The sequence below is a fragment of the Molossus molossus genome, unplaced genomic scaffold, assembly GCF_014108415.1.
Source record: "Molossus molossus isolate mMolMol1 unplaced genomic scaffold, mMolMol1.p scaffold_m16_p_10, whole genome shotgun sequence".
NCBI lineage: Eukaryota > Metazoa > Chordata > Mammalia > Chiroptera > Molossidae > Molossus > Molossus molossus.
The window spans coordinates 99,171,688-99,194,650 of record NW_023425345.1 but is presented as its reverse complement, the minus strand read 5'-3'; the positions used below and the strand labels follow the sequence as shown (position 1 = coordinate 99,194,650).

General features: G+C 37.5%; 1 protein-coding gene across 6 annotated transcripts in view; it reads right to left on the bottom strand.

The window, feature by feature from the left end:
* Positions 1-22,963, bottom strand: part of KATNAL1 (katanin catalytic subunit A1 like 1) — a 103,855-nt gene that overhangs the window by 20,303 nt on the left and 60,589 nt on the right. For all 6 annotated transcript variants that reach the window (XM_036252437.1, XM_036252439.1, XM_036252436.1 and 3 more), the window contains exons 4-8: positions 22,790-22,958; positions 10,883-11,010; positions 10,379-10,484; positions 2,711-2,869; positions 1,890-2,016 (exon numbers count right to left, since the gene is read on the bottom strand). In XM_036252437.1, coding sequence (XP_036108330.1) covers positions 1,890-2,016; positions 2,711-2,869; positions 10,379-10,484; positions 10,883-11,010; positions 22,790-22,958 — 689 coding nt within the window. The remainder of the gene's footprint in view (positions 1-1,889; positions 2,017-2,710; positions 2,870-10,378; positions 10,485-10,882; positions 11,011-22,789; positions 22,959-22,963) is intronic.

Here is a 22,963-nt window from a genome sequence, read left to right as displayed (position 1 = left end):
AAAAATTTTATTTTAGTTGTTGGTCTAATTCTATTTTTTCAAAAAGAGAGAACAGAAGGGGGTTCACATTTACTTAATATACATTATGCAATCATAACTTTGAAAGGCAGTTTATATTTTAGTAGTTTTGTCCTTCAAACTTCGAAGTGATTCATAAAAACTAAACAAGAAATTTAAGAATAAATCTAATTATTGGTCACTACTGAAAATACCCCTTCTTTTTATACCAAACCAAATATATGTATAGAAAGAGAGACGGTCTCCTTTTCCTAGAATTAAAAATTTACAACAAAAAGCTTCAGGTGATACAATGAAAACTCTGGGAAATACACAGTGAAAAAATATATCAACAACTCACAAACTTTATCAGTTTCTTTCCTGGTATAAAAAAGTAGTGGATTTAAAGAAACTAAGCTCAATATGATGTTTTCTTAATAAATTATTACTAAACTACTATTTGAATCATTATCACAAAGAATCAGGCTGTCCAACTAATAATCAGCAACAGTCACAAATACCCCTAAATGAAATTCAGCTGACCAAATTCGTACTCAATGATATTTTTAAAACATGTAATGTGTTTTCCTCTATAGCTATCCCTCAAAATATAACATAGTCACTTCTTTCTCTTATACCTCAGCAGAAGTTAAAATGGCAAAATCTTTGAGAGAAGGGACTTGTAGTACATTATTTTATTTCTCTTACAGTGACTGGCTCTGTACACAACACCCATTGTAAGTATTCAATAAATATGCATGATTGATGGATAACCATAGCTGTTTTAAAACAATACTCTCTGGATATTTGTTTCAACAGATTTCGTTTTTTCGGAGTTTGCTCAAACAGCCTCCTGTCCCACACAACGACCAAAGCACTGTATCTCTAAAGGCAGCTCAGCACGCATCACTCTCTCCCTTCAATGGCTCCCCAACGCCTTTTCTTCTTTGTCAGCATAACCTATACTAATGCTTCAAAGCCCAACTAGGCTATTCCCTTCCATAACTCCCTTAGTCTGGGTGGCGCCTCTCCTGCTATGTTTTCACTATGCCCATAGTTTAGTTATCACAGAAATTATAATGTATTGTAATTGTCTGTTAGTTGCCTGCTTCCCATCTAGATTAGTGGTTCTCAAACTTTTTGGTCTCAGGATCTTTATATACTCTTAAAAATTATATAACTACAAAGATCTTTTTTTATGTGTGTGGAGTATAGCTATCAATATTTATCATCAGAAATTAAAACAGAATTTTTAAAAATATTAATTCATTTTAAAGTGACAATAAATCTGTTACTTGTTAATGTAAATATTATTATAAAAATAACTATGACTTTCCAAATCAAAATAATTAGTAAGAAGAGCACATTTTTTTAAAACATTTTTTCAAATCTCTTTATTGTCTGACTTCATGGAGAACTGCTGGACCCTCATTATCTGCTTCTGCTTTCCATCTATTTATTACACCCCACATGTCTTGTAGCCTCTGAAAAACTCCATTGTACACTTGTAAGAGAATGAGAGTGAAAAAGGTAAATAATGTCTTCATATTATTATGAAAATAGTTTAACCCTTGCAGACCTTTGGAAAAGATCTTAAAGACCCCTGGGATACCAGACCACATCTCTAGAACCCTTGCTGTAAGTAATACAAGCCTTGAAGGCCATTACATTACTTTTTTTTGTACGCTCACAACCTGAAATGGTGTGCAATTCATAACAAGTATACAGGAATTGCTTTCTAAGTGCATGAACAAGGGAGTGGACTGACAGATGATTACAGATAAAGTCCACTTCCTTCAAGCCCATCCACTGAGAATTTCCAAAGTATTAATCTACACAAAGCTCAAAGAGGAAATATAGCAGTTTTGCGACAGTAATTAAACATCAATTACCATCCATTTGAATGAGTAGCTCAGACTTGACTCTGCGACTTGCTTCGTGCTCATCAGAGGTCCCTCTTCGACTGCAGATAGAGTCTATCTCATCAATGAAGATCGTGGTAGGGGCATAAAATCTAGCCTTTGTGAAAATATTTTAAAGGAATCATTCGATTATCTCATAAAATAATCTGAATTTTTTAAATGCAATTTTCTCCTTCTAAAATCATAGTTAAAGAAGAGCAGAATTTTCTCACTGCCTTAATGCTAGCATTGGGTTATAGACAGAGGTTAAATCAGTCATTCATATCAAAAAAGTAAATTTATAAAAGTAAAAGATAAGTTATATGGTTGGCGAAGTTCAGGGAAAAATATATGGGGATTCATAATACTATTCTTTCTACTATTGTGTTTGAAAATTACCATAATAAAAACATTTTTTAAAAGATAAATCATCACTCTCTTCCCGCAAATATGCATTTTTAACTACTGCAAACCCCTGATGAAAAGGAACCAACTTTAATGATAGATCAATTTCTGATTTTTAAAATATATATTAAAATAGACTTCTGCTCAGCCAGCTCATTAGAGACACCACACACATTTCCAAAGTCTCTTCTACCTGGATAGGATGCCAAAGGGCCTTCTTTTATCTCAGAGAAAGAAACACTGAAGACACATCAACGATTCCAGAAACCCCACTACCCCACATCTTATTAGTATGTCAAGAACCATTAAACTACAACGAAACCTGCCCTAGACGAATGGATCTAGATTATAGGGATATCATTGCTTACACCAACAGTACTTTGAAATATAAATATATCATCACTCACCATTTCAAACAACAGACGGACTAATTTCTCAGATTCACCTCTATATTTAGATGTCAGTGTAGAAGAGGAAACGTTGAAGAATGTTGTGCCACATTCGGTGGCAACAGCTTTAGCTAGCATGGTCTTACCAGTGCCTGGGGGTCCAACCATCAGCACACCCTGAAATTTCAAAAGATGTAGTAAATAATTTATCAGATTAAATGCTTTCTTATAAAATGTCGGCCAGCTATTAAAATACAAGGAAATTGTCCTGTATCATTTTATAGACAGAAAGAAATGAAGAATGATTTCATAAAACGTCTCAAATCAGAGATAATCAGAGATGGGCTAACAAAGAGCTTAGACAACATGGAATCTTCTGATACATTTAGAAAGAACCTACCCAATTTTCCTAAATCTGGCAGAAGATAAATACGCATAGTCTTAGATACCACTTAAAAGTGACTGATCTGTATAAACAAAATGAAAACAAGACAACAAACCTATCTTCCACAACACACTTATAATATACATCTTTTTTTTTATTTTTTATTTTATTTTATTTTATTTATTTATTTTATCCTCACCCGAGGACATTTTTTGATATTTTGTTCAGATAGAGTGGGAGGGAGTGAGAGAGAGAGAAACATCGACGTGAAAGTGACACATCGAGTGGTTGCCACCCACATGACCCAACCAGGGCCGGGGACAAACTGCAACCAAGGTACGTGCCCTTAGCAGGAACCGAACCCGGGTCTCTCCGGACCGCAGGCCGATGCTCTAACCGCTGAGCCAAACCGGCCAGGGCATAATATACATCTTTTAATAAAAATAAAGATCCATTTATCAGTTAATAGAGTAACTAAAATCTAGTGGTGATTCAAACAATCAAATGAGCTAGCATTTTATCAGTTTAATGTGCTAGATAATAGTTTACATAAAACACTGTTACTGATGAAAGAGCCACTAAATATAGACTAAAAACTAAATTGCAGTTACTTCTCACCTTTGAAAATAAACAGAAGGATAATTCCATAAAAATAAATCAATGAGGAGTAAAACTTATTTGAGGACACTAATCCTCTAGTTTTGAAGACCAATAGATTCTTTTTTTCCCACTTTAATGTTTTTCTATTTATTTGAAGTTTTGGTATTTTCTAAAATTTACTTTATTGTTGATGGTATTACAGATGTCTCCCATTTTCTCTCTTGTCTCCCTCCACCCCACCACTGCCCCACCCTAAGCCTTTCCTGTGCTATTCTGTGTGTCCATGGGTTATGCAACATGCATAGATATTCTTTGGTTAATTTCTTCCAGTCCCCTACCACCTAATACCCGCACCAAGATCTGTTATTCTGTTCCATGTATCCACACTTGTAAACCTATTTTGTTCGTCAGTTTATTTTGTTCATTAGATTCCACCTATAAGTAAAATCATGTGATATTTGTCTTTCTCTGACTTATTTCACTTAGCATAATAGTCTCCAGGTCCATCCATGCTGTCTCAAAGCGTAAGAGATACTTCTTTTTTTTTTTTACAGCCACAGAGTATTCCATTGTGTAAATGTACCACAGTTTTGGGTTTTTTTTTATCCTCACCCGAGGATATTTATCCATTTTTTGTACAGATAGAGTGGGAGGGAGAGAGAGGAAGGGAGACAGAGAGAGAAACATCGACGTGAAGTGACACATCGAGTGGCTGCCACCCGCACGACCAACCAGGGCTGGGGACAAACTGCAACCGAAGTACGTGCCCTTAGCGGGAACCGAACCCGGGTCTCTCCGGACCGCAGGCCGACGCTCTAACCGCTGAGCCAAACTGGCCAGGGCTACCACAGTTTTTTAATCCACTCTTTACTGATGAGCACTTGGGCTGTTTCCAGATCTTAACTATTATAAATAGTGCTGTTATGAACATAGAGGTACATATATTCCTTTTGATTGGTGTTTCGGGGTTCTCAGGATATATTCCCAGAAGTGGAATCACTGGATCAAATGGCAGATCCATTTTCAGTTTTCTGAGGAACTTCCATACTATTTTCCACGGTGGCTGTACCAGTCTGCATCCCCACCAGCAGTGTATTAGGATTCCCTTTTTTCCACATCCGTAGAAGCACTTGTTTTGTTTGTCGATTTATTGATGTAGCCATTCTAACAGGTGTGAGGTGATACCTCATTGTAGTTTTAATTTGCATCTCTCTGATGATTAGTGATGTTGAACATTTTTTCATGTGTCTATTGGCCATCTGTACATCCTCTTTGGAGAACAGCCTATTAGGTCCAATCAATTTTTTAATTGGATTGTTTGTCTTCCTGGTGTTGAGGTGTATGAGTTCCCTGTATATTTTGGAAATTAAATCCTTACCAGATATCATTGGAAAATATGTTCTCCTATACATATTTTCATTTTGTTGATGGTTTCTTTTGTTGTGCAGAAGCTTTTTATTTTGATGGAGTTCCATTTGTTAATTTTTCCCTTTGTTTCCTTTGCCCTAGGCAATGTATTGGTTACAATACTGCTATATGAGATGTCTGAGATTATATGCCTATGTTTCCTTCTATGATTATTGTGGTTTCATGAGTTACATTTAAGTCTTTTATCCATTTTGAGTTTATCCTTATGTATGGTGTACACAAGTTGGTGGTCTAGTTTCATTTTTTTGCATGTACCTGAACAATTTCCCCAACATCTTTTATGGAATAGACTATCTTTACTCCATTGTATGCTCTTACCTCCTTTGTCAAATATTAATTGGCCATATTGACATTAGTCAATTTCAGGGGTCTCTGTTCTGTTCCATTGATCTATATGCCTGTTCTTATGCCATTACCAGGCTGTTTTGATTACAATGGCTTTGTAGTATAGCTTGACTCCTCACATTGTGATCTCTCCAACTTTGCTCCTCTTTCTCAAGATTGCTGTGGCTATTTGGGGTCTTTTCTGATTCCACATACATTTTTGGAATATTTGTTCTAGCTCTGTGAAATATGCTGTTAGTATTTTAATATGGATTGCATTAAATCTGTAGATTGCTCTGGGTAGTATGCACATTTTAATGATGTTGACTCTTTCAATCCATGAACACAGTATATGCTTCCACTTTTTTATGTCTTTCTGTATTTCCTTGTTCAATGTCCTATAGTTTTCCAAAAACAGGTCTTTACCTCCTTGCTTAAGTTTATTCCCAGGTATCTTATTTTTGTTGCTGTTGCAATGATAAATGAGATTTTTTTTTTTTTAGTTTTTCTTTCTGAGGATTCATTATTGGTGTATAAAAATGCCATCAATTTCCAGGTGTTAATTTTGTATCCTGCTATTTAGTCAAATTTATTTATTAGATCTAGCAGTTTTTTGGTGGAGTTTTAGGGTTTTCTATGTACAATATCATATCATCTGCAAATTACAGTTTCATTTCCTTCTTTCCAATTTGGATGCCTTTTATTTCTTCTTTTTGTCTGATTGCTGTGGCTACAACTTCCAGTACTATGCTGAAAAAGAATGGTGAAAATGGACATCCCTGTCTTGTTCCTGATCTTAAGGGAAATGCTTTTAGTTTTTGCCCACTGAGTATGATGCTATCTATAGGTTTGTCATATATGGCCTTTATTATATTGAGGTATGATCCCTCTATCCCTACTCTGCTGAGAGTTATCATAAATGGGTGCTGAATTTTGTCAAATACTTTTTCAGTATCTATTGATATGATTTTAATCTTTCATTTTGTTTATGTGGTATATCATATTTATTGGTTTGCAAATATTGAACCATCCTTGCATCCCTGGAACAAATCCCACTTGGTCATGGTGTACGATCTTTTTAATGAATTGCTGATTCTAATTCTATCTGCTAGTATTTTGTCGAGAATTTTAGCATCTATGTTCATCAGGGATATATATTGTCCTATAATTTTCTTTCATTATAGTGTCTTTATCTGGCTTTGGAATTAGGGATAATTCTGGCCTCGTAAAAAAGAGCTTCCCTCCCCCTGAGTTTTTTGGAATAGTTTGTGGAGGATTTGTGTTAATTCTTCTTTGAATGTTTGGTAAAACTCCCTTGTGAAGCCATCTCAGACCAGAGCTCTTGTTTGCTGGGAGGTGTTTGTTTTGGGGATTTTTGTTTTTGTTTTTTTAATTACTGCTTCAATTTCATCAGTTGTTCTTGGCCCATTCAGGTTTTCTATTTCTTTCTGATTGGATTTTGGCAGAGTGTATGTTTCTAGGAATTTGTACATTTCACCCAGGTTGTCCAGTGTGTTGGCAAATAGAGGTTCAGAGGACTAATAATATTCTTAAACACTTACTTCACTAGCCACTTCTAATGGGAGCTCAGGTCACAGTTAACACCATGTTTCTTTTGCATAATAGTTAGTGATCTCAAAAGGAAATCTGACCCACTTGTTGATTTAGTTTAGTAAGCTGGGGATTTAACCCTTGAAAACTATGTGCATGTCAAAGTTTCAGAAGCTAAATTCAGAAACTAGCTATAGAATGTGAACACACAGAACAACCAGGGATCACCAGGATAACCAGGGATCACCAGGATTTAAAACACTAGTTTTATTAAAAACTTTGTGCTTTAAAGGGAGCTTGTAACTGTACATGAAAACTACAAAAACAACTAAAGGTATAGGCACAGCTATAGCCAAGTTCATACTTCTCTTTCTAATGGCCCCTCCCTTTTCCCATACTAAGGTATAGTACAGTACTTATACTTCTGACCTCTTCATGATATTACTCCTTTGATTACCTTCTCTATTGGTTCTATCCCGCTGGTATACAAACATACTTAAATCTGTCCCATTTTTTAATAATCCTTTGCTTAACTCTACAAATCCTCTAGCTACTGTACTGTCCACCTCTCCTTCCCTTCTCAGTTTACCTTCTTAAATAAATGGTTTAAGCTTATTATTGCTTTTTTCATGAGCTACAATCTGGCTTTTGCCTCTACTACTTCACTGAAAATATCTAATTTACTAATCTACCACTCACTTCTCAACTCACATGTTCTTTCTCTCTCTCTGACCTTTGATGTTGCTGATACTTGGTATTTATTCCCTTCTTCCTGAAACCCTTTCCTCCCTGGGTTGATTCTGTGACACTGCTCTTTCCTGATACTTCTCCATCATGACTATTTTCCATGTCTTAAGGTCTCCTCTTCACCCTGCCTTTTACAGTCCCAAAGCAATTCTAAGTCTTTCGTGCTTTTCCCTTTATAATAAACTCTTTGAACAATTTCATCTACACACATATTTCAACCACCACTTATATCTCACAATTTTAACTCAAACTCTATCCTAAAGTCCAGACCTCTATTTCCAATTACCTGCTGATCATTTACCTAAACTATAATTTGTTTCTATTTAAACCTGTTCCTTTTCTCGATTTCCAACATTGTACCCTATATAATAAATCATTTGGTTAGCCTTTTACCCCAGTTCCTGGGAGGGAGACTCTAAATCTTTGGAATTTCCCAACTGACAGGAGTGCCTTTATTGTCCATGTTGAGCCCTGGACATTTTATGATAATGAGGTGACACATGGTGGGCCCCTATAGCTTATGCTAATGAGATGACTCAGGATGGGCGCTGGCTTTGCTAGAAAATGAACCATGTTATTAGAGGGTTGGGGCTTGGGGAGAAGAAGGTGGGACTGGAGACTGAGACACATGAACAATGATTTAATAAATCATGACCATGTAATAAAACCCCAATAAAAACTGGACACCGAAGCTTGGGTGAGCTTCCCTGTTGGCAATACTCTATGTATTGTCACACATACATGTGCTAGGAGGGTAAAGCATCCTGACTCCACAGAGAAGCTTTACTTTCAGCATCATCCCAGATCTTGCCCTATGTATTCTATCCTTTGGCTAACTCTGAAAGACTTCCTTTTGCTATAAAACTGTAATCTTAAGTATAATGCTTTCCTAAGTTCTGTGAATCTTTATAGAGAATTACTGAACCCGAAGGGGTAGAGAGAAGCCCCAAATTTATAGACAGCTGGTCAGAAGTAAGGGTGACCTGGGGACTCCCAAGTTTGCAGCTATCATCTCAAGTAGGACAGTCTTGTGAAAACTGCCCTTAACTTGTAAAGTTTGGACCAATTTTGAGCTGTGGGTCACAGAAGTAACTGCATACTCCTTCAATTCAAGCTATAAACTATCAGCCATAATGCTATCACATATTTCCTAAATACCTCTCATAAACTGACCCATCTGTTCACTAGCCCAATAACAAATGCCTTAGTGCCGGTCCTCGTTATTTGGCTAGATTGCTGAAACAGCCTCCTGATCAGACTCCTCATCTCTATGCAATCTATGCATCTCCGATCTATCCTCCATAATGCTGCCAAAGGGATTGTCCACATTTGCAAACCCCGCTTCTGCTAAAAACTCACAGGGCTCCTCATGCAGGTAGGTTACACCTACCACTACAGCTATTTTAAATCTACTTTAAATACCTATTTTAAAACCTTATTGTCTCTTTTAAGTACTGTTTTATAAGTTATAATAAAGTAAAAATATATGGTAATATGTTCCCCAAATTAGGTAAATCTATAACAGTCTATAAAAGTATTTAAGTTGTGAGAGGCTATCGAAATGCTATGGGTGCCCCAGCTACTTGTGTAAACAAATAGGAACAGGGACTGAGAAGAGAAATAGACCTTCCCAGCTCATTCAGGAGGGCAAAGTAAGACCACGCTTTCATTGCACTCTACCGGTGAGAGTAAAGGAAGACTCTGCCTATGTTAAGAAGAAAATTTCAGGCAGCAGCTGTTGGTAGGGTTTTTCAATATGCTAACAGGAAAACACTGGACTTAGGAGGAACTAGTTCTGGGAAGACATTTTAAAAAAATTTATTCCATCACTATTTATCCTGCCTATGACTTCTTCTACCTCCACCGATCCTCCATCCTCCCCGCAATCACCAAACTGTCCTCCATGTCAATAAGCTCTCTCGCCCTGGCCGGTTTGGGTCAGCGGCTGGAGCGTCGGCCTGCAGACCAGAGTCCCAGGTTTGGTTCCTGCTAGGGGCACGTACCAAAAAAAGTTCTCTCTTTCTTTTTTGCTCAATCTCTTTCTCTGCCAACATCCTCTACCCCCATCAGAGTTGTCTCCCTGCTCTCTATCTATGCGTTTGTCTCTATTTTGCTTGGTAGTTCGGTTTTTTCACTAAATTCCACTTGTGAATGAAATCATCTGGGCAGACTTTGAACTCTAAGGCAGAGGGTAAGATGACAAGGAACACACATTCTGATTATGTCTGAGATTTAGACCAAGTCTAGATGAAGTGATCAAAATACTTAGTGAAGAACATGCCAACTTTTAGAAAGGTATTTATTTGATCAAACTCTTATTCTGTAAGACTATGTTTGATTACTTTTAATTTGTGTGTTAACTATTAACAGAAACAGACATCTAGAAAATTATTTAAATGAATCTCTAGCTGAGCAACCCTGAGTGAAGTGACATAATTAAAGACTACAGTTTCAACACTCCAAATCCCTCTCCTGCCATGCAGAGGCTGTACAACTCAAATGCAAATTCAAGTCCAGGAATTTGGGGTACATACAAACCTCCCCTGACCTTTACAAACTGCATTTATAAACACATATAAAAACGACAATGCTGTCTTTCGTTATCATGCAAGCAACATTTCCATACCTATATTATTTTAATAAATTCTCACCTTCCACGGCCTTCTAATACCTTTGAAGAAGTCAGGCATCCACATTGGAAGAACAACAGCTTCCCTCAGCAACTTCTTAGCTTCTTCCAGATCTGCTATGTCATCCCTTTGTAAAAACAGCAAAGTTTCGTGTTTATTCAAGGCTGCCTCTGACTGATGGTCAATACTAATTCCTTTCTTTTTTTACTTATGAAATTATTCTTATATTAAGAACATTATTCTAATTCTTCCACATAAAATGTGATCAATGATCAGATAACATTCCAGTTATTTATTAGAGGTTGTTATTCAATTAACAACCTCTGTCAGTTACGTCAACATCAAATTAACATGTTAAAGTGTCTTGGTTGTATTCTGAAAAAACGGCTGTCCTATCAATTCCATATACTCATATTATGGATGAAATCATAAACAGATTCATGGTTAAAAGAGAAGACTCAAACCAAGCCAACCTATAACTTGTCTTCTCTGCTACTTTAATTCAAGAACTTAAAAGACACTAACCAATGAATGCTAAGATTCCTGGACACGATATCTCTCTCTAGGGCTTCCACTAGATCCTTATCATATCCAGCACCATCAAATTTTGGAATTTCACCATCACTCACACCATCTTGCATATTTTTCCTTCCCTGGAGACAGGTATAAAAAAAGTACTGGTCAATAGCAACATAATTTTAATTAGCATCATTAAGCTATAAAATATATAATGTAATTATTTAAAAATTATTTTTTGGTTACTTTAAGATAGTGTTTTTTCATTATCTAAATGTCATCCTCTCCTTTTTAATTAATCAGAAACAGATGAACTGGCCTGCTTTACTACACACTTCTTCAAAGCTATAGTTAACACTAAAATAATCATTGAAAAATACCTCTGATTTGGTGGGTGCAAGGGATTCCCACCAGAACATATTGAGAATATTAACAGAGGAAGAAAGAAATTCATTTATTAAAAGCTTACTACATAGCAAGAAATCTAATATATTACCTCATTTAATACAACTATAAGGTAGACATTACTATCCTTACTTTTACAGATAAGGAACTGGGACTCAAAAAGATTAAATAGCTTCGTCAAGTTCACAATTATTAAATGTCAGAGTAGAGGTTTTAATTCGCGTCTTCCCGACTCAGACTTTAATTCGGGCATGGGAAAAGCCCACGCCTTCCCCAGCATCAGACCGCCTGGCGCCTGGCTGAGCCAGCGTGAAGCCTGAGAGTGGGTTGTGTACGGCCTGACTACTACATCCTCCAAAGCATTCAAGAAGGAGGCTGCGCACAGAGAAGAGCTGGGTCTGAACTGTATCTCATGAGGTTTTTCCCCTCTTGCTGTAAGTACCCCTTCAGGATTCAGTTTCTTCCTAATAAAGTCCTCGGGCCACATCATAAAGTCATTGTGACAATGGTAAAAGGACCTTTTTAAATAGGTTTATTAAGACAAAGCAATATACCTATCTAAATTCTTTATCTAATAATATGGTAGCTTTAAGAAAGAAGTATAGCCCTGGCCAGTTTGGCTCAGTGGTTGGAGTGTCGGCCCGCGGTCCAGAGAGTCCTGGGTTCAGTTCCGGCTAAGGGCATGTACCTTGGTTGCGGTTTGTCCCTGGGCCCGGTTGGGGTCGTGTGGGTGTCAACCACTCGATGTGTCTCTCTTGCATTGATGTTTCTCTCTCTCTCTCTCCTTCCCTCTCTCCCTCCCTCTCTATCTGAAGATAAATGCAAAAATATCCTTGGGTGAGGATAAAAAAATAATAATAAAAATAAAAAAGAAGTATATGCTAAAGTTTCTTTGGGGTTTTGCCAAGATTTACTGAACTTTGAAAAGCTTTAAAATGAAACATGCTCAGTTGCCAGAGAGAGTTCAACCACTGGAAATGCTTCAGCAGACAGATCCAAATACCCCTCCCCCGCCCCAGACATACACGCTTCAGCCTCACTGTCACTGTCTAATACAAAAATAAAAGGGGAAAATGGTACGAAAATAAATAAAAAATGAGTCAGTTTCCTAACCTTAATCTGAAGAGAGAGAACAGGATGAACCTCATTAGCGTACACACTTCATAGAGCTAAACCACAGCTAAGAGGGGACTAAATGGCTCCCTTTGGCAGATGCTCTTTAAGCCACCAGGTAAATCACCAAACAGTACTTACTGACTTGACCAAAAAATGAATAATTTACTGTTTCTGGGTAGCATCATCGCTACAGATTTAAACTAAATTTTCAGAAAAAGTCTTCTATTTCAGCTGACATACACCAGTACTGACATTATTAAAAGGAGTAAATTTCTGGCATATCTACACAACAAATATCAACAAATTTTAAAAAATCTCAGCCTAGAATTACATTTTATAATACACATAGGCCAAGGCTACAAAGTCATATTTGAATACATCACTGGGAACCCTCTGTAATCATTTTAAAGCTTTTTAGAAATAAATCAACTAAAGAATGTAACCAAACCTGATATATCTGGGACTTAACCAGCCTTCATATGACACTATAATTTGAGACTTGTAAAAAATTAGTATTAAAAAAATGTAAGCACATAGCCATTTTGTTATAAATATTCAAGTGGTAGGGAGGACCTGTAAATACTACCACGGGAAAGGAACAGCTGTACACTCTCTGAAAGTAGTGGGAATCATAGAATTTTAAGAACAATAAATACATGAGCATCTATGCCCAGCACATTTTATTGAGCATTAAGTTTTAAATAAGTGAGTGAAAATACCTTATCTGCCCCCATTGAGTATCTAAATAGTGAAGGAAATAAGGAACAAGTAAACCCAAATCACACAGAATTATCAACTGTGAAGTGCCATGAAAACACTGAGTGATCCATGTGCTAGAAGGAATAGGCTGGAAAGACAGGAAGAGGCCAGCTCACCTGGGCCCCCACAGTCCACAGGGTATGGATTTATTCTGAGTGCATGGGGAAATTTTTGAAACATAATAAGCAGGGAAAAGACAGGATCTTTACATTTATATATGACCCTTTGGGTGCTGTATAGAAAAATGGGTGGACGGAAGACTAGAAGGAAAGAAATAAGAGGCTGTTGCTGTACTAAAGGCCAGGCCTCTTCCATCCAGAGGAAACATAGGAGTAAGCCAGTCAATCAACAAACCCAAGAATCCAAAGATCCTCAGTGGTAGAGATAAGACGTGAATACAAGTTAAGTCCAAAGCCCAGCCAGCGTAGCTCAGTTGGCTGAGTGTAGTCCTGTGCACCAAGAGGTTCCGGTTCAATTCCCGGTCAGGGCACATGCCCAGGATGCAGGCTCGATCCCCAGGCGGCAGGAGTGGGGGTGGGGAGGGGAGTGCGGGCAGGAGGTAGTCGATCAATGTTACTCTCTCATTGATGTTTCTATCTCTCTGTCGCCCTTCCTCCTTTAAAATCAATAAAAAATATATTTTAAAATAATAATAATAAATAAAATAATAATTTAAAAATATTGCAAAAAAAATTAAGTTCAAAGATTCAAGAGACCTTTTCAAATCAAAATGGTGATGTTACTTTTAAAAATGAATTAGGAAAACTAATAATAAGTAATTAATTTGTTTAAATTGGGAAATCAACAAAATGGGTGACAATTATCCTTCATAATAAATATTCAGATAAATTGGAATAGGGATCTCAAATATAAATAATCGAGATTGCAGTTAACCAGCTGGAGTAACTGCAATCCCTAAAAGAAACATTTTTTAGGCAATAAAGCTAATCTTGCTCAAGATATTACCTATACAGTTTACACTAATAATATTAACTGCAATGTCACTGAAATGATCTTCGAGCCCTTTGCTTAGATTTTCATATTAATTGACAATAAGGACAACACTGGCAAGAATTTGATATTTAGCATAAAGACTGGTGTGTTTTTTTCTCATTAAAGCAAAATATTTTAGCTTCTTTTTACTATTATCTAAATTACTCATATCAAGAAAGGTTTGCTAATGATCATCCATTAATATTTTAATCATTCTATTTGAGGAAAATGATGCTAAAGTTAGTGACTAAACAATATTATAGAGTTAATTAATGACACAGTTGGCCTAAAAATCTAGTGGTTTTTTTCATTTCACTGTGTACTTCTAACATCGGCACGTGAAGTACAACGTGGCCAGTCACTAGCCAGTCTTGCATTTCAAGAGAAATACTGACAAGCAAATTATACCCAGAGAAGGCTGGAGGATGATAAAGGGTTCAAATTAAGAAGCACCAAAGATACCAGAGACATTTAAGGTGAAGAAGAAAGTGCTAATGAAGCAATATAACCAACTAACCTATTTACCTCTATTTACCCTATATTCCTCCAAAGGAAAGAACCCGGACCAATATAAAGCAACAGAAGAAGTAAATTTCAGATCAATAAAAGAATTTTCTAACAATGAGCTCTGTCCAACAAAGACTCATCTCTCTTGTTAGGTAGTGAGCTACCCAACATCAAAATTTCAGGCTGCTTAGTAATAAAAACCACTGTGGGCCAGTGGTTTATATTACCAACCAGGGATGTATAGCCCTAATTATAGCTGACCCTCGGTTCTTTCTATAAAGCCACTGCCTCCACTTGCCCACTTATTCACCAGTTTTCTGAATTCAATAGCCCAAAGCAGCCTGGCTGGCGTGGCTCACTGGTTGGGCATCAACCCATGCATCAAGAGGTCACAGGTTCAATTCCAGTCAGGGCACATGCCCAGGTTGTAGGACAAATCCCCAGTGCGGGGCATGTAGGAGGCAGCCAATCGATGTTCTCTCTCATTGATGTTTCTATCTCTCTCTCCCTTCCTTTGTCTCTAAAAGTAATAAAGAAAAAAAAATAGCCCAAAGCACATACAAAATTTCTTGAAAATCTCATCGTTTCTTTATTTGTTAAAAAAGTGATCTGGACTCCTGGTCAAGATGGCGGCCCAGGTAAAAACGGTATCACCTCCTCCCACAATCAAATCAAAGTTACAACTAAACTACAGAACGACCATCATTCAAAACCACCTGAAATCAAGCTGAATGGATGTCCTACAACTACGGAATTAAGGAAGCAGCCACATCCAGACTGGTAGGAGGGGTGGAGGCAGACGGGCTGGAGGCAGACGGGCTGGTCCCACACCCACGTGTGGCGGATAAAAATCAGGAGAATTCCTTGGCTGGGAAGGTCCTCCTTGAGGACTGAGGGGTCCCCATCCCACACTGGCCTGAGCTAGTCAGGCCAGTGCCAGGAAGAGAATCCCCATCAATTCTGGCTGTAAAACCACTGGGAACTGAGGCTGAGGCTGTGGGAGACCCAGGCAGCTCTTCTTGAAGGGCCCGCACAGGGATGGACTCAGACTCACTCCCTCCAGGCTCCAGCCAGGGGGAGGCAGCTTGAAAGGCACCAGAAACATATGGGGAAGAACTGAGTTGTTTGGCATTGGAACGAGGACTGGAGAGGCAGCTTTCTTCTGGACAGACTTGCTGTCAGAGGCTTTTGTTCCTTTGGTGAGCCCTTCCCTGGGGCGGCAGACAGCTGTCCCCGCCACATCTGGGACTCCAGCAACCTGGCTCACACGATTTGCCCCACCCTGGTGATTCCCTAGGCCCCGCCCCACCCAACTTTCAGGCCCACCCAAGCTGTTCCCAGTTGCTTTACCATAGGATTGACCTGTCTTAGATCCTGCTTCAGGTTTTCCTAAATTCTTTCAAACAGGCAGCATCTGGTCTCAGCGAGCCCCATACCTCTCGTTAAGTAATACACAGAAACAAACACAGGGAGGCAGCTAAAATGAGGAGACAAAGAAACAGGTCCCAAATAAAAGAACAGAACAAAACTCCAGGGAAAGAACTAAGCGAAATGGAGATAAGCAACCTAACAGATGCAGAGTTCAAAACACTGCTTATAAGCATGCTCAGTGAACTTAGTGAGGGCCTCAAAAGCATAAAAAAGGACCAGTCAGAAATGACGAAGGCACTAACTGAAATAAAGAATAATTTACACAGATTCAATAGTAGAGTAGGTAAAGCCAAGAAGCAAACCATTGATTTGGAATATAAAGAAGCAGAAAACACCAAATCAGAACAGCAAAAAGAAAAAAGAATCCGAAAAAATGAGGATAGTGTAAGGAGCCTCTGGGACAACTTCAAGCGTACCAACATTCGCATCTTGGGGGTACAAGAAGAAAAGAGAGAACAATAAATTGAAAACCTATTTGAAACAACAAAGATAGAAAACTTCCCTAACTTGGTGAAGGAAACAGACATACAAGTCCAGGAAGCACAGAGAATCCCAAACAAGATGAACTCCAAGAGGCCCACACCAAGACACATCATCATCAAAATGCAAAAGGTTTAAGACAAAGAGAGAATCTTAAAAGTAGCAAGAGAAAAGCAGTTACCTATAAGGGAGTTCCCATAAGACTGTCAGCTGATTTCTCAAAAGAAACTTTGCAGGCCAGAAGGGAGTGGCAAGAAATATTCAGAGTGATGAAAAGCAAGAACCTACAACCAAGATTACTCTATCCTGCAAAGCTGTCACTTAGAATCAATGGCCATATAAAGAGTTTCCCAGACAAGAAAAAACTAAGGGAGTTCATCACCACCAAACCATTATTATATGAAATGTTGAAGGTTCTTCTTGAAGAAAAAGATAAAAAATATGAACAAACAAAATGGCAATGAATACGTATCTATCGAATTGAATCTACAAACAAAATGAACAAGTAGAACAGGAACATTCTCATAGATACAGAGAACATTTTGTTGGTTGCCAGATGGGAAGGGGGTTGGGAAAATGGGTGAAAAAGGTGAAGGGATTAAGTACAAATTGGTTGTTAGACTGACAAACCTCAAAGGGAAGTGGGGGTGGGGGTGGGAAGAAATAAACCAAAAAACTTATGTGAATATATGCATAACCAATGGACACAGACAATCGTGTGGGGAAAGCAGGAGGGTGGCAGGAGTGGGGAGGAGGGGGTCAATAGGGGAAAAGTGAGGAACATTAGTAATACATTCAACAATAAAGATTAGTTAAAATAAATAAATGAATAAATAAGTGATCTGCATCACGTCTGTGTTAGATCCCCCCTTTCCTGTTACCTTATAGCTAACACTTGTACACTGCCTACGCTGTGCCAGGCACTGTTCTCAGCACATGCAATAACCACATTAAAGGTCCTGTGCGGTAGGTACTCTTTATTATTTCAATCTCATAGACAAGAGAACTGAGGTACAAAGAGGTTAAGTAAATTGCTCCAGGATACACAGCCGGATTCCTAGGCAGTCTGGATCCAGAATCAGTGCTTTCAATTACCTGGTACACACTGACATCCTGCTGCACACTGCGAGCTACTCCTACCCCGGTATGAGAAGCACACACAGCAAAAATAAGACAAGAGTTCTAAACTGCATCCCACTCTAAGACTTGATTATTTTACAAATAAAAGACCAGATTGATAAATGCAAAAATGGTGCGTCCTAATTTCAGTGCTGTGCCCTGCACTGAAGGGTTAATACAAAATACACTTACGTTGAAATAATGAATGCACCGCATTCTGCATACTTATCTACATATGTGGTCTTCCCACAATATTCACAAACATTTTATAAGTGCCAGGCACTATTCTAAGTACTGGGGAATAACTGTGACCCAGACAGACTAAAATCCCTGCCCTCATGAGGCACATACATCCACGTTAGGGAACACAATACATAAACAAGTAAAACAATTAGGTACAGAACAGCAAGTAACTACTACTCTAATCTAATACAATAAGGTAATAAACAAAGCAAAAGCAAAAACCAATAACATGAATTGGCTGCTATTAGAAAAATAATTTGTGGAGTAATTTAATACCCAAAGAACAGAACAAGGTATTTCTTAAAAACGAGTCACTGAAAATACAAATGGCCAATAACCATATGAAAGAGCTTTCAACCTCATATGTTACCAGGTAAATACATAATAACAGTTAATACACTGGTAAAATCACAATGAGATCTGATTATATCCACAGGAGACAGACTACATCAAGTGTTGGTGAGAATGCAAAGCAACTAGAAGTTTCATACTCTGCAGATAGGAGTGGAACTTTGTACAATCACTTTGGAAATCTATCTGGTGTTATCTACCAAAGTTCAACATATACATATCCTATGAACCATCTATTCTACTCGTAGGTATATGCTCACTAGAAATGCTTACATGTAAACACCAAAGGAGAAGTATAAAACTATCCAAAGTAACATCACTAATAATAGTTCCAAACTAAAAGCAATCTAAATATCCATTAATATGTGGCATAATACTGTATATTAATAAAAATAAACAAACTTCAGATACATGCAATAGCATGGAAGAATCTCATCAACCTATGTTGAGCAAAAAGCCACACCAAAAAAAAAAAAAAGAAAGAAAGAAAGAGTTAACTATATACAAAATTTCAAAATAGGCACAACTAATTTATGGTATCTGAAATCAGAATAGTGGTTACTTTTGGGAAGGAAGTGGCAGGGGTCTGGAGGGATCATGAATATGGCTTCTAAGGAGGTAAGTGCTCTGCCCTTGACCTCTGAGTGATAGTTACATGGATTACACATCAGTTACAGGGGCTACATGCACTGGTGTGCTCAAGCTGACTCTTACTGGTTTGTAAGAGCTGATTATTAAATTTTCAGGAATTTTATAAGTCAGCTGTGAAATACAGCCATTAATAAAATTATATAAAATTATATAAAATTAGAATAAATAATATTAAAAACAAAGGTAATAAATACTCAAAACTCTTCACTTCTCATTATTGAACTATTACCTATGCACAGGAGGTTACTTTGGTCTATTGTATTGTTATGGTGGAAACATTACAGAATGGTAGGCTACTGCCCATCTCATCTCTACCAAGTTCATCATGTGGGTAGCCTGAAATGAGTCATAGTGGAAATAGTTATACCATAGAAATCAGCAAATGCTACAAATCAGGGCTTGACTTATTGTTAACTGTCTAGACATAAATAATTAAGGAAAATGTTAATAATGCAGATGAAACTTAAAAGTGTCTCATTTCTATAGTTGTTAGATTATAATTAGCACAAAAATTAAGGAAATATTTTTCTAGTATTTGAAAATTATCTGATTCATCAAAATTGTTGAAGTGATTGATGTATGAGTGAAGTTCCAACATGTTTCTGTTGTTTTACTTTTATCTTACTCATTAACCAAAACAAATTATTAACCAACATTTATGTCAGAACTACACTCATATCCATCTATCCATTGCAGCCACAGGTTGGCTACAGATAAAACAGCTGAGCAGCCCTGGCCAGTTTGGCTCAGCGGTTAGAGCGTTGGCCTGTGGTTCAGAGAGACCTGGGTTCAGTTCCCGCTAAGGGCATGTACCTCGGTTGCAGTTTGTCCCCGGCCCTGGTTGGGTCGTGCGGGTGGCAGCCACTCGATGTGTCCCTTCCACGTCAATGTTTCTCTCTCTCTCTCTCTCCCTCCCACTCTATCTGAACAAAATATGGAAGTGTCCTCAGGTGAGGATTAAAAAAAAACAAAACAGCTGAGCAAAGGCATTCTGTGAGAGTCCACTGACTATAAAATTTATAATACAGAGTATTGTATATTTTATTATTTATAAATTACATGCTACACATCCTTTGTATCAGTCAAATTTATAATAAACTTGTATGTGAATATGTATGTGAACTGTGGGCCATGATACAAAGTAATAAATTCATTTTAAATCATGAGTTAGTATACACAAGCATATAATCATATAACTATATTTTTATATATTCATAGCACTATGTTTAAACATTATCCAGTATACTGATGGTTGGCTGATCATCATTCATCAAATAGTATCCTTACAATTTATGCATGTTCCTTTAATAAAAAAAGTTTTAAAGTCACTGTTTACATGTATAATCACCAACCAACAGCTCTCAAAGGATACTCCAATCCAGTCCACAATACCCTTCTATTTCAGATATCCCTAGATTTAGTCATTAGAAAAGTATTGAAAAATGGCTGTTTGTTACATGTAATTCAATGAAATAAAGTCCTGTAAGTTTAATAACTTTAAATTAATTCTATGAATATAATTTATCATACTTTAATCTGAATTGTATTTAAAAACATACACAGCTTTTAATTATAAGATCATAATGGAAGCACGGCTCATTTCACTAAGAGTTAATTAACCATAAAGCCATAGTCTTAAAAATACTTGAGAATAGGAGTTGAATGAATTAAATTTATTTTTGGTAATAATACAAAAACATTTCTTCTGCTACTTAATATTGCATAGACTATTCTTTTAAAATAAAGATGTATCTGTTATTTCCATGTATATTAGGCTTAAATAGTAAAATAATATATCCAAATTTCTTAGGTACATTCAAATAAGACTGAAAAATATAGCTGTAAAGGTTAATGTATTTATCTGACTACCTCTAGAGTCAATAAGAAAATAATCAGCTTGAGGCCAGGAGTCCCACTTTATTAAAGTTTATATTCCTACATCCTAGAAACATGACTTACACAAACTATGCACTTAAGGTGTGTTAAGTAAATAGGTAACAAACTAGCCTATGATTCTTATTGAAAAACAGTATTTTTAAAAAAGCTTGGACCGCCCTGGCCGGTTTGGCTCAGCGGTTGGAGCATCAGCCTGCGGTACAGAGAGACCCGGGTTCGGTTCCCGCTAAGGGCACGTACCTCGGTTGCAGTTTGTCCCCAGCCCTGGTTGGTCGTGCGGATGGCAGCCACTCGATGTGTCCCTTCACATCGATGTTTCTCTCTCTCTCTCTTCCTCTCTCTTCCTCTCTCTCCCTCCCGCTCTATCTGAACAAAAAATGGAAAAATGTCCTCGGGTGAGGATTAAAAAAAACAGAAAAAAAGGTTTTAATCATTCTCAGAAAATGAACTGGTACTATTATAAGAAATAAGTATTCATGAAACATGAAAATAAGATTGTAAGCCTTTTCAAACAAGAGGCTGTATTGGTATAGGATTAAAAACTCAGATATCAGAGTTAAGAATTCAAATCCTAGTTCTACCATGTCCTTCAGTTATGACTTCGATGCCTCAATTTCTTTATGCATAGAACAAGGAAAATAATGCTGAGTTCACAGATATATACAGGAATTAAATAAGCCAATATATGTAAAAAGCTTCAAAAAGGGCATGGCACAGGTGCAGTGTGCTCAAGCAAGGGTGCCATCTGTTGCTGCTGCTCCATCATACAACTTGCAACACTAAACTAAAAATCCAAAGATCCTGAGAATCTTGGGCAAGATCTATAATTTCTCTTGTCCTCATGTAAATTAACCCCTCGATAATAAAACTTCTTTGTGGCAATTCAATATCATCATTCATGTATGACATCACAATAAAAATGGGAAATGCTATCACTAAAGATTTATTTTTGTCTTAAGGCTAAAAGATGTGTCAGGTCACCCTGGCTCGCTCCTTACTCTGTAGGGTTATCTTCAGCCCATTTTTCTGAAGTCCATTTAATGGGCAATAGAGAATTTGTACCCAGTACTATGTTTATTCACTGATCAATTTCCTAGATAAAGTAAATGTATACAGTGAACCATAATCACAGGGCATTTTCTAATTTAAAAAATGTACAGTTAAATGAATTTCTTTTAATTTTTAGCTGTAGTAAAATCGTATCTGTCATCTTACTCTGTGAATACAGGGTGGGGCAAAAGTAGTTTTACAGTTGTGAGAGTTCAAAACACACAGTTTGTTCTTGTATTATTATTTATTAATTATTACATCATTTTTTATGAGCAACTGTAAACCTACTTTTGCCACACTCTGTATATACATCTACTTCCTTATAAGTCTTCCCCTACAGTTGATTTATTATTATTATTTTTTTTATCCTCACCCAAGGACATTTTTCCATGTTTTCTTCAGACAGAGTGGGAGGGAGAGAGAGGAAGAAAGAGAGAGAACCATCGACGTGAAAGGGACACATCGAGTGGCTGCCACCCGCACGACCAACCAGGGCCGGGGAAACACTGCAACCGAGGTACGTGCCCTTAGCGGGAACCGAACCCGGGTCTCTCTGGACCGCAGGTCGATGCTCTAACCACTGAGCCAAACCGGCCAGGGCTCATTTATTATTCATTTTAATTTAGAATAATTTTTTAAATCTAGTTTTTAAGTTTTTAAACTTTATTTTGAATATTTCTACAAAAGATCCATTTTACTAAATATTTGTGTGTGTGCATGTGTTTTTAAATATACCTCTGAGGTTACTGGCATTGCAGAATGGCCTCTGCAGCACAAAGGCCCCTTAGGTTTTCTAATTCAGACCTTTCTTAATCTCTTCTACATCAAAACCAGGGTACTCTGAAAAACTAACAAAAATTCTACTATGCACCAAAAGTCATGGGCTTCATGTCAGTTACAAAGAGACAGCCTTGCCTTGTCCTCTCTCCCTCTGGCTCTACCGTCCTTGTCCCTGCTTGTGGAGGGCTTCTCACTCTTTGATATGGGGTGCGCTCGCCCTACGGGTCCCCGGGCTCCTGCCCCTGGCATCTCTTTCCTCAGCGGTCGTACTTCTCGATTGGGACGCCTGATCTGAGGTGGAGCTCTGAC